This window comes from Nicotiana sylvestris, chromosome 7, assembly GCF_000393655.2.
Source record: "Nicotiana sylvestris chromosome 7, ASM39365v2, whole genome shotgun sequence".
NCBI classification, from domain to species: Eukaryota; Viridiplantae; Streptophyta; class Magnoliopsida; order Solanales; family Solanaceae; genus Nicotiana; species Nicotiana sylvestris.
The window spans coordinates 71,285,558-71,301,975 of NC_091063.1; the positions used below are offsets into that span (position 1 = coordinate 71,285,558).

At 40.9% G+C, this 16,418-nt stretch overlaps 2 protein-coding genes across 2 annotated transcripts; both read right to left on the bottom strand.

Moving 5' to 3' along the window:
• Positions 1-6,861: 6,861 nt before the first annotated feature.
• LOC138873293 (uncharacterized) lies at positions 6,862-8,844 on the bottom strand. Its single transcript, XM_070151743.1, has 4 exons — positions 8,309-8,844; positions 7,885-8,137; positions 7,480-7,821; positions 6,862-7,308 (listed from the first exon to the last, which is right to left on the bottom strand). The coding sequence occupies exons 1-4, from the start codon at positions 8,842-8,844 to the stop codon at positions 6,862-6,864; spliced, it is 1,578 nt and encodes a 525-aa protein (XP_070007844.1).
• An 870-nt stretch (positions 8,845-9,714) lies between these two features.
• On the bottom strand, positions 9,715-10,746 carry LOC138873294 (uncharacterized). The gene has a single exon (XM_070151744.1). The coding sequence runs from the start codon at positions 10,744-10,746 to the stop codon at positions 9,715-9,717; it is 1,032 nt and encodes a 343-aa protein (XP_070007845.1).
• Between the last annotated feature and the right edge of the window lie 5,672 nt (positions 10,747-16,418).

Here is a 16,418-nt window from a genome sequence, read left to right on the forward strand (position 1 = left end):
CAAAACTCAGTTGAGCACATTAGCTCGATCAATTCTGAAGATATTCCTTTTTATTAAAGCAAATAAGCCTTAGATCCCAACTCCAACATCCGGAATTCTCTACTAGGCCTGTTTCCAGCATACGCTCACCGTATCAATAACTACACGCAGCACCAAAACATGACTGCATCCCTTAGCCGAATTCGCACCTTGCACCACTTTAATCGCAAGACCTCAATAACATTCTCTGATCAAATTAGTCAGAATTCCACGAACCTAATGCTCCCAATGCACCTCATGATATATATAAGTCTTGCTCTAACTCTTACAATACCGCCACGATGGAAGAGATGCGTAGAAATTCATAAACAAATGTTGAATAAGCAATTCATTGGGTCTATACTCCTGACAGGAATTATCACCTCATTCTGAACCAAATAATGCTCTTTGCTCCTTAATATACTTCATATATTCAGATTGCAATGATCCTAAATCCAATGATCTCGTCTCACCCAGTGCGAACTGTTCTGGCAATAAGCCACCCGAACATGATGAAAAGACTCATATGATGCCACAATGTGCCAATAGGCTACCAATTCGAACACGATACAAAAGGAAAATGAACTCTGAAAAGGAAATCAAACTACCCTGCTCGCGAATCATACATGTGACACGGTCAACATAATTACACATACACAAAGGAGTTTTCCTCAGAAAAAAGGAAACAAAATGCATAAAAACAGATATAGGGAACTGTACTCAACATCACACTGTTGCGGCACGTAACTCGATCTAAACAACATAATCATGGTGGTGTGCCACCCACACACCGAGCTAGATTTCTCATTATAACAAAATACCAAATATCGGTCACAAGTACGCTAAGTGCATAATACCATCCCTATGGAGACATATAGCGCCATAGGCTACAAAACTCAAGCACAACTGAGGTGCGATATACGATATGAATCGCAAGAGTCATCTTGCTCATATAACATCATCTTTGTGCGGAACCTCAACACAAAAGAAATTCACCAAACCATATTGCAACTCATACGACGCAATCTATCATTACATGAAATAGTTGACAACGAAATAGTACCCCGACTACTCTTCCATAAGGAGTGCATTGCTGAAATGAACACATCTGGCCTGATATATAGTCCATATTCACATTTAAATCCATCTACAGACCTCCAACTGATTCTGATCACACTGTACTAGGCTAATAACCTTTCAAAGGTCCATAATAACTCCTCCTTTTCTCGTAACACATGAGAACTACCATCATGACCGGAATAATCCTACACAATCCACAACCCAATAAACCGAGTGCCCTCTAGGCATCAATTCTCAATTGAACGACATCACTACAATCTTCATACTTGGTTTAGCTCTTCAATCAATCAAGTGACTACATGCCACACTTATACAACCTTCCCGTGGGGCACACTCCCATAACCTTCCATAACAGATAACATGTCTGTATATACAAACTACCGGCCGCACTAACACTGAAAAACGATCAAGAATCCTTAACTAGGATGCAAAGACTTTTTCACAAAGCACCAATCTCAGGTTACACTAAGGACAATACCAACTTATTTTAAACATCGAAACTCCCTTCCTGCTCATCCTAGCCCGTGACATCCTTGTCAACACCCAACTGCAACCTTGATTCTTACTTCAATTTCCATACCACTTACTGCACCTAACATGCCGATATGCGATAGAACACTATTTTCATCATAACTCCGAAACCACTAATAGGTTAACGTTTCATCGTATAAAAACTTTTCACGTAACTCACTTCAGGAGAACCATAGTAACACACAGGTGAATTATCATAATCGTAGAATATGCAAATCTCTAAGTAGTGGTCTAAGCCACCATAGCCCTTCCGGGATCCTCCTCTACATAACAGGCCATAACAGAAGAATGCTTCTAAATAACTTTAGTTACGGCGGCCGACAAGCCTCGCACGTACCGTCACAAATCACTTGATCACACTGAAGGAACTGATCACTACCACCAGTATGCCAATTCAACTATGGCTAACCAATCTATCTTCTTCCAATTTATCCTTGATTGCCCTAGAAATAATAATAACCTCATTCAACACATGACACACTCCATCCACACTCATCCCGAGTGACCTTGAATCACGAGACCATGCTGTCTCAAATCCCACGAACCATTTCATATTTCCCAAATGCTACACTGCAAGTCAAAACATACTAGAACATTCTGGACCTCTTCTGATAAGCTGATACAAATCTTGATTCTTAACCGTACATATAGGCTCGAAACCATTAGGCACTACGCTTTAACTTTTGAATTCACTAGGACCGCTGATGAGAGCCACCCGCTCTAACTTGGCCCGAATATAATCAACTCCACGAATCTTCTAGCATATGAATACCCTTACGACGAAGCACCCGGTAGAATCACTTTTCTTGAAACCTACATTCATACAAGGCATGAATCCTGAATCCTTCCTGAAGTCTGAACATGAGCCAATAAGGCCAACCATCACGCACCTTTAACAATTCCTTTGCTCAAATTACCACTTATGTTCTTTTCATGTAGCTGAAATAACCCATCAGTGTGCTAATAACCAGAAACCTCGCAAGTAGTTAACCATGAAACCCAATCATAGGCGGTGGGACTCTCCCACTTAGCTTGAAGCCACTATTACACAACTCTGGAACCCACCAAGATTTTTTATCTCTTATTGACATGACCTCGCGCAATTAAATCGCTAGATTCCTTGAAATCCTTCCATTAGTACTTCATCAACACCCTGAATTTCCATCAACATTCCCATATTTGACCTCTTACCGGAATGGCCAGTAAAATCCTCCGCAGAAGCGTCGCCAACCATGTGACCGCTAACCTGTTCACAGGGAATAACCCACCTGTGGAAATCACTTTCCGACATCTTCCAATGCTGCTGCATGGGGTACAATTACTACGACATCAATAACCCATCCTAAGTCCGAGCTCACTCTCTAACTGCACAAGTCCATTCACCCCTCGTGGACATTAATTAAATATGTGGCAACATCCTTCCAATTCAAAGTTATGTTGTATCCTTCATCATTTCAAGCAACTTCTTTGAGTTATATCAAATCTCCTGCTGCATAATAGCACATGCTCCAAATTAAATCCGTAGGTCCCAATCACCAATCTCTAAAATTCCCAAATCATTCCAAACTCTCCTCAATTTGCGTGGTTATCCTACCACCAAGCCCATATCCAACTACGCCACTCTCCCACTTTGGTGTAACTCACACCTTTAATTGACTACTAGACCTTTGCTTCTTATACTTGGCCTTCTAGAAATTTTAACCACCGCCTGACGCTTCCCACATGTCCTTCCTCATACTTTGTCGTTCAGTTGTTGCCTTAAATAAAATCTATCTTTGTAACACTTGAACCCACAAATTGCTACTAACTTTAAACCTCTCCAAAGATCATTTTTCTTGAGACGTCAGCATTAGAATCACTGATTCAATCCAGAACAACCGCACCCCGCAATATCTAACACTCGTTTCTCCAATATTATTTCATAATATCTTACCCCAAAGGCGAATTGCAGAAGACTATAACACCGACGAACTTAACACATTCAATCGCGGACGACGACACCACATCACAAATGAAAATCCCATCATGCTTGAAAACACCAAGTCTCGTTTGTCCAGCGATCCAAATCTGGACATTCATAGGCCAATTGCTTTTCTCCGCCGGAAATGAAATACCGAATCTCAGAATCATGCATTGAGTAGACCTCCTTTCAAGTCATATACTGCTTCTACACATGGACAAACATCCCACCATCACATCAAATACCGTGCAATAACCATTCATGAGCATCATAGCAACCTATGCACAGCCTCAACGCTCTAAGAAGTACAGCTAGGGAGCTAAAATGACAGAATACCCTTCCGCATGGCGATGACAATAGCCTAAACAACCACGCAGAGAGAAACATCCCGGATCACATCTGTAGTACCATTAAAATTCCTTAATTCCTTATTTATAATAAGCGCTTCGCATAGCATAAGATCGAATAGGAAGGAAACAAAGGCATAAGCCTCAAAGGAACCAAATCGCCCGATGAGGAATCAAGAAGGGAAGTGCTCCTAACAGCCATGTAGCCTCTCGAACATAGGTACATACATCTCCGTACCAATCCACAAGACTCTACTATACTCGCTCATGAATCGTGAGACCTGAGGGAACCTAGTACTCTGATACCATGTTGTCAAGACCCAAATTCCACTAAGGGGCGTGATGGCACCGAACACTACTGTCAGGCAAGCCAACCAAAATACTTAATTAAATTCTCGTTTTCATAATTTTGAAAACTAAAATTTTCTTTCAATTTTACCAGTAAAAGATAATCGTTTCAAATTAAATATGAATATTAAGCAGTTAATACAAAATACCCCATAGTCATCCCAAAACCCGGTGTCACAAGTGCATGAGCATTTACTAGGGAATGAAATAAAATATGGTAACTGTCTCGAATACAAAGTAGACAAAAATGAAAAAAACATAGTACAATACTCTAAAGGGGACTCTGCTGGCTACGGGTCGTCTCGATAAATGCAACTCACCTAAGTCTCCATATCAACCATGCCGCTATGCCACTAAGCCACAAGTCACATATGAACATGTGCAACAAAAATGCACAGCAAGTGTAGTATGAGTACGAAAACAATGTGTACCCAATGAGTATCCCGTCTAATCTCGAAGAAGTAGAGACGAGATGTCGACTTTGACACTTGCTAGTAGTCCAATAGTAATATTATTAATGCGATGAATCACGGATTTATCAAGCACAACAGTAAGTTCAAATAAGTCACGAAACAGGTAAAAGTTCCTTTTTATTTAAAAGTCTCCAAATTCATAACCCATTCATTAACAATTATCTCAAGTCGGGGAGAGCAAATATCAATATCAATAAATCTCCACGCAGGCAATACAAGCATGCACAAATCATGCCGAGGTCGTACGGCCCGATCCAGCATAAATGTAAAATGTGCACTGCCGAGGGTCGAAAGGCGCGAACCATAGATGCATCTAATACCCTACTCGCAAATCATGCATGCGGCGCGGTCAAATTTAAATAAACAATTACCCTGCTCGTGAATCATACATGCCACGCGGGTACACATAGAAATACATGCTCAAACAATCAATTAAGAATTTATCGGGGAATATTTATCCAAATAAAAGACAATTCTTTTTTAAAGATTTAAGAAAATGAAGTTTAATCCTTTTAGAAATTCATTTACTAATTCGATAGGATTTAAGCAATTTAACTATCAATATGATTACATATATTCCTAGTATAGCATGCTTTTGGGTCCTAGACTACTCGAACTTACACATAATAGTAGCTACGCACGTACTCTCGTCACCTCGTGCGTACGTAGCCCGCACAACTAGGAGCGCATAACCAATTATTTCACCTATGGGGACAATTCTCTCTTACAAGGTTATAAAGAAGACTCACCTCACTCTGAAGCCTATATTCCGATTAAAGAACGCGCTCAAACCTCCAATTCGGAGCCGAACGATCCAAAACTATTCAAATATGGTAAGAACTAGTCAATACATGCCCAAAAGCTCATATTCTAATTATTAAACTAATTCCTAACCCAAAATGCAAGGTTCCCAAAATTCACCCCCGAGCCCATGTGCTCAGATTCCAAATATTTTTGAAGAAAATTGTTATCCATAACCTAAGGATCAAGAATACATGATTTTACTCCATCCTCTAACAAATTTCGTGGTAAATCTTGTTTTTATCAAATTCTAGGTATTTCATCTAAAACCCTTGATTTTCCCTAATTTTCACATGTTAGTCTACCCATAATCTAAGTATTTAACTTATGATGTGTCGAAAATACTTACCTCTTTGATGATGATGGAATCCTTCCTCAAATGCTCTCAAAAATTGCCTAAAGACAAGTGGGAAATAAAGGAAATGGGCTATTGTCGGGATAAAAAGCCCTGAGTTCTAGTCGTAGATGTCGCATTTGCGATATCCGGTTTGCAAATGCAATGTCGCATTTGCGACAATTGCATCGTAAATGAGAAACCTAGCCCACACTGCCTTGGTCGCATTTGCGACAAGATCCTTCGCAAATGCGAAGGTGACAGCCTCGCAAAATTGATCCTTCGCTCGCAAATGCGAACTTTCCCCTAGAATCCTAGACTTGCAAATGTGAACAGAAACTCGCAAATGCAAGGTCACATTTGCGACCAATGCATCGCAATTGCGATCATACCAGTACCAGCAATCCTATTTCTTAGCAAATCACTCCAAAGATATCTCGGATCACACCCGAGCCCCCAGGGCTCCAAACCAAACACCCGCAAAAGTCTAAAAATATAACACGGACTTGCTCGAAGCCTCAAATCACATCAAACAATGCTAAAACCATGAATCACACTCCAATTCAAGGTTAATAAACTTTAAGATTTTAAGTTCTACTTCCGATGTTTAAACTCATCAAATCACGTCTGATTGACCTCAAATTTTGCACACAAGTCATATCTCACATTACGGACCTACTCCAACTTCCAAAATCAGATTCCGTCCTTGATATCAAAAAGTTTACATCCGGTCAAACTTCTCAAAAACCTTCAAATTTCTATCTTTAGCCAAATGATCCCAAAATGACCCACGGACCTCCGAATTCACTTCCGATTGTGCTCCCTACACTAGAATCACCATACGGAGCTATTCCTAGGCTCAGAATCCCAGATGGACATTGATAACACTGAAATGCACTTCAACCCAAACTTATGAAATTCTTCCTATGCATTTCAGTGGCAGTGCTTCAGCCCACATGTTACCATCATTCACTTGAAATGGATCAACGCCACCACATGTGAATCATCAACCTTGACGAGGCAGTGCTTTACCTGGTGCACATTAACTTTAAAGATCTCACCATTTTTGTTTTTCAAATCTAGGGCACGAAACGGTGTCACATGTACCACTTTAAAGGGACCGCTCCAATTTGACTTTAGCTTTCCTGAAAACATCCATAACCGAGAGTTGAATAAGAGAACAAGGTCACCTTCTTTGAATTCTCTATTCCGGATATGCTTATCATGTAGGTACTTCATCTTGTCCTTATACAAGGACGAACTGGAGTTAGCATGGAACCAGAACTCATCAAGTTCATTCAATTGCTCCACCCGAAGATTGGCAGCTGCATCCCACTCAAGGTTCAACATCTTCAACGCCCACATGGCCTTATTCTCTAATTCCACCGGGAGGTGGCATGCTTTCCCAAATACCAACTGATACGAAGACATAAAAATTGGAGTCTTGTAAGTAGTTCTATAGGCCCGTAAAGCATCGTCAAGTTTCCTTAGTCTGGTTTGCATTGACAGTCTTGGATAAAATACTATTTATCTCCCTGCTGGAGACTTCCACCTGTCCACTTGCCTGGGGGTGATGGGGTTTGATACCTTGTGAGTGACACCATACTTGGAGAGTAAAGTGTCAAAGGCTTTATTTGAAAAGTGAGAACCCCCATCACTAATGATGGACCTTGGGGTGTCGAACCTTGTGAATATGTTATTCTTCAAGAAAGATACCACACTCCGTGCTTCATTGTTGGGCAAATCCACATCTTCAACCCATTTGGAAACGTAATCAACAACAACAAAAATATAGGTTTTCTCACACGAACTCACAAATGGACCCATAAAGTCGATGCCCCATACATCGAAAATATCAACCTCAAGGATGGTGGTGAGAGACATCTCATTCTTCTTGGAAATTCCATTGGCCCTTAGGCAATCATCATACTGCTTAACAAGCTCGCTAGCATCATTGTACAAGGTAGGTCAATAGAATCCACAGCTTAGGACCTTTGTAGCAGTTTTTGCCCAACCATGGTGATCGCCATAGGGCGATGAATGGCAAGCTTCAAGAATACCCAATTGCTCTTCTTCTGGAGCACATCTCCGGATAACACCATCGTTGAAAATTTTGAAAAGATATGGCTCGTCCCAATAATAATCCAAGCAATCCCGTTTGAGTTTCTTTATTTGGTTTGAAGAGAACTCATTTGGGACAATTTTGCTCACAAGATAGTTAGCCACATCAGCAAACCAAGGCATCCTGGTCAAAGACATGGAAAGGAGTTATTCATCCAAAAATAAATCATTGATCTCAAGGCTATCATGGGGCCTCCCTTCCTCTTCCAAACGGGACAAGTGGTCCGCCACTTGATTCTCACTCCCTTTTCGGTATTTGATTTCAAGATCAAATTCTTGTAGAAGAAATATGCACCACATCAATCTAGCCTTTGAGTCATTTTTACTCATCAAATAACGATGCGCCACGTGATCGGTGTGAACAATCACTTTGTTACCCATGAGGTACGGGTTAAACTTCTCCATAGAAAAGATAATGGCTAAGAGTTCTTTATCGATCACCATATAGTTTACTTGGGCGTCATTCATGGTCTTACTAGCATAGTAGACCGGAAGAAATATCTTATTGATTCTTTGACCCAATACCGCTCCTACCGCCATATCGCTAGCATCACACTTGAGCTCAAATGGTAAGCTCCAATTTGGTGCAGTAATGATGGGAGTCGCAGTCAACCTATACTTGAGTAGCTCAAATGCCTTTATACAATTATCATTGAACACAATTTTGGCATATTTTTCAAATAACTTGCACAAGGGGTTCACCACCTTTGAGAAATCCTTGATTAATCGACGGTAAAACCCCACATGACCTAGAAATCTCCTCACTCCTTTGACGGAAGTAGTAGGCGGGAGTATTGATATCACTTTAGTTTTTGTTTTATCCACTCCCATACCATTCTTGAGATCTTGTGGCCGAGGATAATGCCCTCCTCGACCATAAAGTGACACTTCTCCTAATTAAGCACCAAGTTGGTCTCTTCACAACGTGCCAAGACTTTATCAAGTTTATCCAAACACTCTTCAAATGAATCCTGCACATTGTAATCACAGTTATGCCCCCTTCTTTGGTACACATTGCACCAGCGAAGTCCATGAACTATCAGAAATAGGGTAGACAACCCCATCATCCAACCTCTTGATGATATCTTTCTTGACTACCTCTTGCATGGCCTCATTCAACCTTATTTGATGTTCCACGGAGGGTTTGGCAACCTCCTCCAATATGATTTTGTGCATGCAAAAGGTGGGGCTTATACCACGAATATCCGCCAATGTCCAACCTATTGCCTTCTTCCTCCTTTGGAGCACCACATGGGTGGAATCTACCTGCACGTTAGTTAAGCATGAGGAAAGAATAACAGGTAAAGTGGAGCAAGGGCCTAAGAACTAATACCTGAGGTGTGAAGGCAAGGGCCTCAATCAAATTTGGGAGGCTCCTCGATTGAGGGCTTTGTTGGTGGAGTCTTCTGCTTCTCAAGGTCCAAGGAAAGTTTTCGAGGCTCATATATATATGAACCCATTCCTTGCAAAGCATTGACACATTCTATGAAGCCTTCCTTATCATCCTGATCATGATTCAGTAACACAGCTTCCAATAGGTCTTCAACATTCATCACATCTCTTATGTCATCAACAATTACTTCGATCACAAGATCCACAAATGAACATACTTCGTTACTATTAGGTAGCCTCATTGACTTGCAAACATGGAACAAAAATTTTTCATCGCCCACCCAGAAGGTGAGATCCCTAGCTTCCACATCAACTAAGGTTTCTTGTGGCTAGGAAAGGTCTTCCCAATATGATTGGCACCTCATTGTCAACATCACAGTCAAGTATCACAAAATTTGCGTGAGGTATAAACTTGCCGACCCGAACTAGCACATCATCAATTATCCCCAATGGCCTCTTTATTGTCCTGTCCACCATTTTCAACCTTATGGATGTGGGTCTTGGGTGCTTAATCCCAAATGTCTTGAACACATAATAGGGCATCAAATTAATGCTTTCCTCCAAGTCACACAAAGCCTTAGCAAAATCGGCACTACCAATAATGCATGGGATTGTAATGGAACCAGGGTCTTCTAACATTGGAGCCATGGAGTGCATAATGGCACTCACTTGATGTGTCATTTTGATCGTTTCACAGTTCATTGATCTCTTCTTTGTTATCAAGTCCTTCATGAACTTCGCATATCCCAGAATTTGCTCTAGAGCTTTAACCAAAAGCACATTTATGGACAAACTTTTCATCATATCAATGAATTTTATGAATTGGTTCTCATTGTTTTGCTTTTCGAGCCTTTGAGGATATGGTAGAGGAGGCCTTGGCAAAGGAGACTTGGCTTTGGGCACTACTAAATCCGGTATGTCTATCACATGTGACCTAGACTGGTTCACATCATTTTGTGTCTCCTCCATGTTGTCATCAATATCTATCCTCACTTCATCATTCACATTCTCATCATTTACTTGCACATCATTGCTTGTCTCATCATCATATTGCACCAACACATTATCACTCACAATCATTCTTGGATTAGAGGTACTAACAACTCCACCTCTACCACTTCTTGTAATAACCACCATAGCATGGCCCATATTGTTCCCACCCTTTGGGTTTACTACCATGTTACTTGGTAGTGCCCCCTTAGGGCGAGTATTCAAAGCTTGAGAAATTTGACCAAGTTGGACTTCCAAGTTGCGGATATAAGTGTTGTTGGATGCTAATTGGGCATCAGAATCAGCATTTTTCTTCATCATTTGCTCGAACATGGATTCAATCTGTCCCATCTCATTGTTTAAAAAGATAGGAGCTTGTGATAAATATAGAGGCGGGTTGTTTGGTTGTTGATACATCGGGGGACTTTGAAAACCCGACCCCTGGCTCCCTTGATTATGTTGTTCCAACCCTCTTGATTGTTATTGCCTCCCCAATTACTATTATTGTTGCCACCCCAATTGCCTTGATTTCCTTGATTACCCCAATTTTGATTGTTGTTGTTCCCCCAATTTCCTTGGTTGTTGTTGTTGCCACTATTCTAATTTCCTTGTTGACCTTGATTGCCCCAATTTCCTTGGTTTCCCTGTGATTTCCACTTTTGTTGATTCAGAGTATTGCCCTGTTGACCTTGATAATTGTTGACATATTGAACCTCTTCACTTTGATCATCATATGAGTCATCTTGATTGTACCCACTACCACTTTGCTCAAATTGATCCGGATTGTTTTGAACTTGTTGACCTCGTTCCCTTCTCTTGTTGATCATCATATTCACTTCTTCCATGGCATTCACTTGTTTTGCCCCTTGAACTTGTTGCAACTGAGCTTTGGCCAATTGGTCATGGTAGTAGTCAACTCAGCTATAACTTGGTCGTGGTCATGTAGCTCCTTGTGCAGGTGAATAACATTAGGATCACCTTGTGGCACATTGGCTCTACTTTGCCACGCCGAGGATGTATCCGCCATCTCATTAAGTATTTCACACGCTTCGGCATATGGCAAGTTCATGAAGTTCCCCCCGGCGAGTTGGTTAACCACACATTGGTTTGTTATGTTGATGCCACGGTAGAATGTTTGTTGGATCATGGCTTCGGTCATATCATTATTCGGACATTCTTTAACTATCGTTCGATACCTTTCCCAAAATCTCATGTAGCGGTTCATTTGGCTCTTGTTTAAAAGCATGGATCTCATCTCTTAACGTTGCCATATGTCCAGGAGAAAAGAACTTTACAATGAACTTCTCGGCCAACTCATCCCAAGTGGTAATGGAATAGTTGGGTAACCTTTCTAGCCAATCCAAAGCCTTCCCCCTTAAAGAAAATGGGAAAAGCCTTAACCTCAATGCGTCCTTGGAGACATTAGTTTGCTTGCTCCCCCAGCACGTGTCAACAAAATCTTTGAGATGCTTGTAGGCGTTTTGGTGTGGAGCTCCGGTGAAGAAACCCCTCTGTTCCAATAGTGTAAGCATGGCATTGGTTATTTTAAAGTTTCCCACCCTAATTCGAGGTGGGACTATTGTACTTGCATAGCCTTCATTGGGCAACACCCGGTATTCTACCCTTGGAGGAGGTGGGGGAGGGTTTGGGATGTTGTCATTAGACGTGCGGCCTCTCCTTTGTACTTGAGGTTCGGGTTGAATCTCATCCACGTGATCATCATTTACCTCCTCCCCCTATGGCAAATTTTCGAGGGCTTCGTTATTAAGAGCCGTTTGGTACCTAAAAGAAATTCACACACAAATTAGAAAAACAGAAGGAAAGAAAAACAAAATACACAAATACTTAGTTATATAGCTAAAACTGTCTAACTCCCCGGCAACGGTGCCAAAAATTGATCGGGTTCAAGCCTACACTACTATTGAGTAGAGAGGGTGGTCGATGCAGTTTAACCCAACTAGGTCGGGATCGAATCCACAGGGAGTTAATAATTGGAATTAGGTTTATATCTAAGCTAGATGCATGCATTAAATCTAATTATACTTCCACAAGTTTTGGGTTTGATTTCTACTTCTAACTTTACTCTAAAGATTGCAATAATTGAAACTAAGGACAATATTTTTGTTGATGTTTTTCAAATGTTTAAAGAGACTAGGGCCGTGACTTCTACCTAGGTAAATATCAAACAGATAATAAAATCTAGGGCAAGCTTGTGATTAATTGGGATTGTAATATAGCTATCACACCCAGGTACTCACTCTATACCTCTCGGTAGTTTGAGTGATTTTTCCCAATTTGGCTTTCTCAAGTCCAAATGGGTATTCACGCAATTCAAGTGATATTAGCTCAAGTTGGGTATTACTATCTCTAGGTTTAACCCTTTAATTGAGGCTATCAATTTCCTGAGTTTACCCCAATTCCTTGTTAGCCTAGTTTTTCTAGACTTAGTCCCTCTTTCTCAAGTAGAGACTAAGTCATAAATGCATGAATCAGTATTTGCAACCACTAATTCTATAGTTCTAGCAAGAACTAGGCTAAATATCACTAACTCATATACATTCAATCCTTAAAATCAAATACCCATCAATTACCCACACTAGGGTTGGGTCACAACTCTAGCTATTGGTTTAGCCACTCATCGAAATAACAGTAATTAAAGATAAAAAGAAGTTAAAATTCATAATATTAGATTAAAAGATGAAAATCTAATGTTGAAAGATAATTCTAGTACAAATTTTCCCAAAACAAAATGTACAACCGTCTCACGTGCTCTGCTAATACATAACATGACCTAAAAATGTCAAAACGATCTATTTATACTAAGCTGAAATTTTCGGACAAAAATACCCCGGTAGAGGTTGTACGACCGCGTAATTTTGAGCGTGACCGCATTCTTGCTTTTGCGGCAGCGTAATTCTGACCGCAATGCGCGTTCTTCAAATCTGGATCTGGGTTGATTTGAGTTTCGCGGACCGCATAGTTTCAATTGCGGCCACGTGAAGGACTTCTACGGCCCCGTAATTTTGACAGGGACCGCTCTTGTCGTTTAGCGTGAAAATACAACTCTCTGAATCTGCCTTTCATGGATCGCGTATTTCTGATCGCGGCCGCATTGTGGTTTTCGCGGCCGCACAATATTTGTGCGGTCCGCGTTTTAGATCTCTTGGCCCAGTCTTAGTTTTTGTTCAAGTTTTGACTCCTTTATTTGTTGATTTTGGCTTATTTTGAACAATTCAAGTAAGCAAGCATATTACATTAGTTTCGGGAATACCTTCACGCATTTTGGCCCAAAACACAAGTAAAAGTCAGAAAATAATAGGTTAAAATCCCTACTTATCACCGTGGAATGATTAACGGGGCACATAGCTACCCTGGGGAGATTCATCTCGAGGTCCTCCGATAAAAGAACCGATTCTATTGTGCGGTCCGCATTTTAGATCTCTTGGCCCAATCTTGGTTTTTGTTCAAGTTTTGACTCCTTTATGAGTTGATTATGACTCATTTGGCTCATTTTGAACAATTCAAGTAAGCAAGCATATTACATTAGATTCCGGGAATACCTTCACGCATTTTTGGCCCAAAACACAAGTAAAAGAGAGCAAATAATAGGTTAAAAACCCTACTTATTACCGTGCAATCCGATTAATCTCGAGGTACTCCGATAAAAGCACTGATTCTTCTCACTACTATAAAAGAAGAATAACTTTTCTTGGAGCCCGGAGTGCCAACGGGCCTTGAAGGAACTCAAGCGGTATCTATCGAGCCCACCGCTACTTCATATGCTAAAGACAGACAAACAACTATACCTATACTTGGCGGTATTAGAGGTGGTGGTAAGTGGAGTCCTGGTCAGGTAAAAGCAAGGTACGCAATTTCAAAATTTACTATGTTAGCAGGACTCTAGGTGAGTCCGAAACTAGATACCCTCAACTAGAAAAATTGGCACTCCCCTTGCTAAGTGCCTCTAGGAAGCTGAAACCATTTTTTCAGTGTCATCATATATGTGTTGTGACTACTTACCCATTGCAAAATATAATGCATAAACCCGAGCTCTCGGGGCATTTGGCCAAATGGGCTGTGGAAATCAGCGGGTACGTTACTGAATATCGACCCCGGACAGCTGTTAAATCTCATATTTTGGGGGATTTCAAGGCCGACTTCATGTTGGCCCTAATACCCAAAGTCCAAAGAGAGTTGTTGGTAAACTCGAGGACAACTTAGGGATCTGGACCCTCTTTACGAACGACACCTCGAACGCAAAATGGTTCGGACTTGGCATTGCATTGAAACCACCAACATGTAATGTAATTAGATAATCTATTAGGACTGTGAAATTAACTAACAACGAGGCCGAATATAAGGCTATGATTGCAGGTTGTGAACTAGCCAAAATCTTAGAGGCATAGGTGATCGAAGCTAAGTGTGACTCCTTCCTCGTGGTAAACCAAGTTAATGGGGCATTAGAGGTTAGAGAAGAACGGATGAAAAGGTACCTGGAAAAGTTGCAGCTAAAATTACATCGGTTCAAAGTGTGGACTTTGCAACACATACCTTGGGATCAAAATAGTGAGGCTGATGCCCTTGCTAACTTAGGGTCATCAGTCAAGGATGACGAGCTTAGCTCGGGGGCAATCATATAACTCATGAGATCGGTAGTGGAAGAGGGTCACACCGAGATAAACTCCACAAGCCTGACTTGGGACTAGAGAAACAAATATATAGTATCTGAAGACCGGAAAACTACCTTCAGATCCAAAAGAATTAAGGGCCCTGCATATGAACACAATACAGTTAAGCTTGTTCGAAGACGAAACCTTGTTCAGAAAAACATTTGACAGTCTACTAGAAATATGTCTAGGACCAGGAGATACGGAATATGTTCTGAGAAAAGTTCAAAAAGCCACCTGTGGAAATCATTAAGGCGCCGAATTAGTGGTTCAAAACATAATCAGATCCAGTTACTATTGGATCGATATAGAAAAGGACGCAAAAGAGTTTGTATGAAAATGTGATGAATGTTAAAGACATGCTATGATCATATATCAACCTAGAGAGCTGTTGCATTCAGTTTTGTCAACATGGTCGTTCATGAAGTAGAGAATATACATCGTTGGTCCTCTTCCATGGGCACCCGGTAAGGCTCAATATATATTATTTATGACTGACTATTATTCTAAGTGGGTGGACTCCTAGGCATACGAGAAGGTTAGAGAGAAGAAAGTCATCGATTTTATTTGGGACCACATCATATGCCAGTTCAGAATATCGGCCGAGATAGTGTACGGCAATGGGAAATAATTCATCGACAGTAAAGTGACCAAGTTTATCGAAGACCATAAGATTAAAAGGATTCTATCAACACCCTATCACCCTAGTGGGAACAGACAAGCAGAATCGACCAACAAAACCATACTCCAAAACCTCAAAAAGAGGTTAACCGACGCCTAAGGAAAATGGAAGGAAATCCTATCAGAAGTCCTATGTGCGTACCACACAACCTCAAAATCCAGAATCAGGGCGACCCCGTTCTCATTGGTTTACGATGCCGAAGCTCTAATATCGATCTAAGTCGGAGAATCAAGCCTCAAGTTCTGATATGAAACCAAAGAATAGAATGACGAGGCCATGAGTACAAGCCTGAAAATATTATATGGAAGTCGCGATGCTGCCCTAATCCAGTTGGCCACCCAAAAATAGCGAATTGAGTGATATTACAATCGGAGGACCAACCTTCAACACTTCAATGTTGGGGACTTGATGTTAAGAAGGGTCACACTAAGCACCAGGATTATGAATGAGGGGATGTTGGGGCCCAAACTGGAAGGGCCGTATCAAATTATCGAGATCACCGGAAAAGGATCGTACAAACTCGGGATAGTAAACGCTAAACGACTACCGAATAACTAGAATATAACTTACTTGAAGCAATACTACTAATAAGGTATGACACCATTGATTCCCTTTTACTTAATTTTGAACTAACATTTTTATGTAACGAACAACGAACGGGACTATTTTTAGGC

Coding starts and splice junctions, on each gene's coding strand:
- LOC138873293 (XM_070151743.1), bottom strand. CDS start 8,844: ATGGGAGTGGATAAAACAAAAACTAAAGTGATATCAATACTCCCGCCT. Junction 8,138..8,308: donor TCAAAGGCTAGATTGATGTG/GTGCATATTTCT, acceptor GTCTTTGACCAG/GATGCCTTGGTTTGCTGATG. Junction 7,309..7,479: donor AGTATGGTGTCACTCACAAG/GTATCAAACCCC, acceptor TCTTCGTATCAG/TTGGTATTTGGGAAAGCATG.
- LOC138873294 (XM_070151744.1), bottom strand. CDS start 10,746: ATGGGACAGATTGAATCCATGTTCGAGCAAATGATGAAGAAAAATGCT.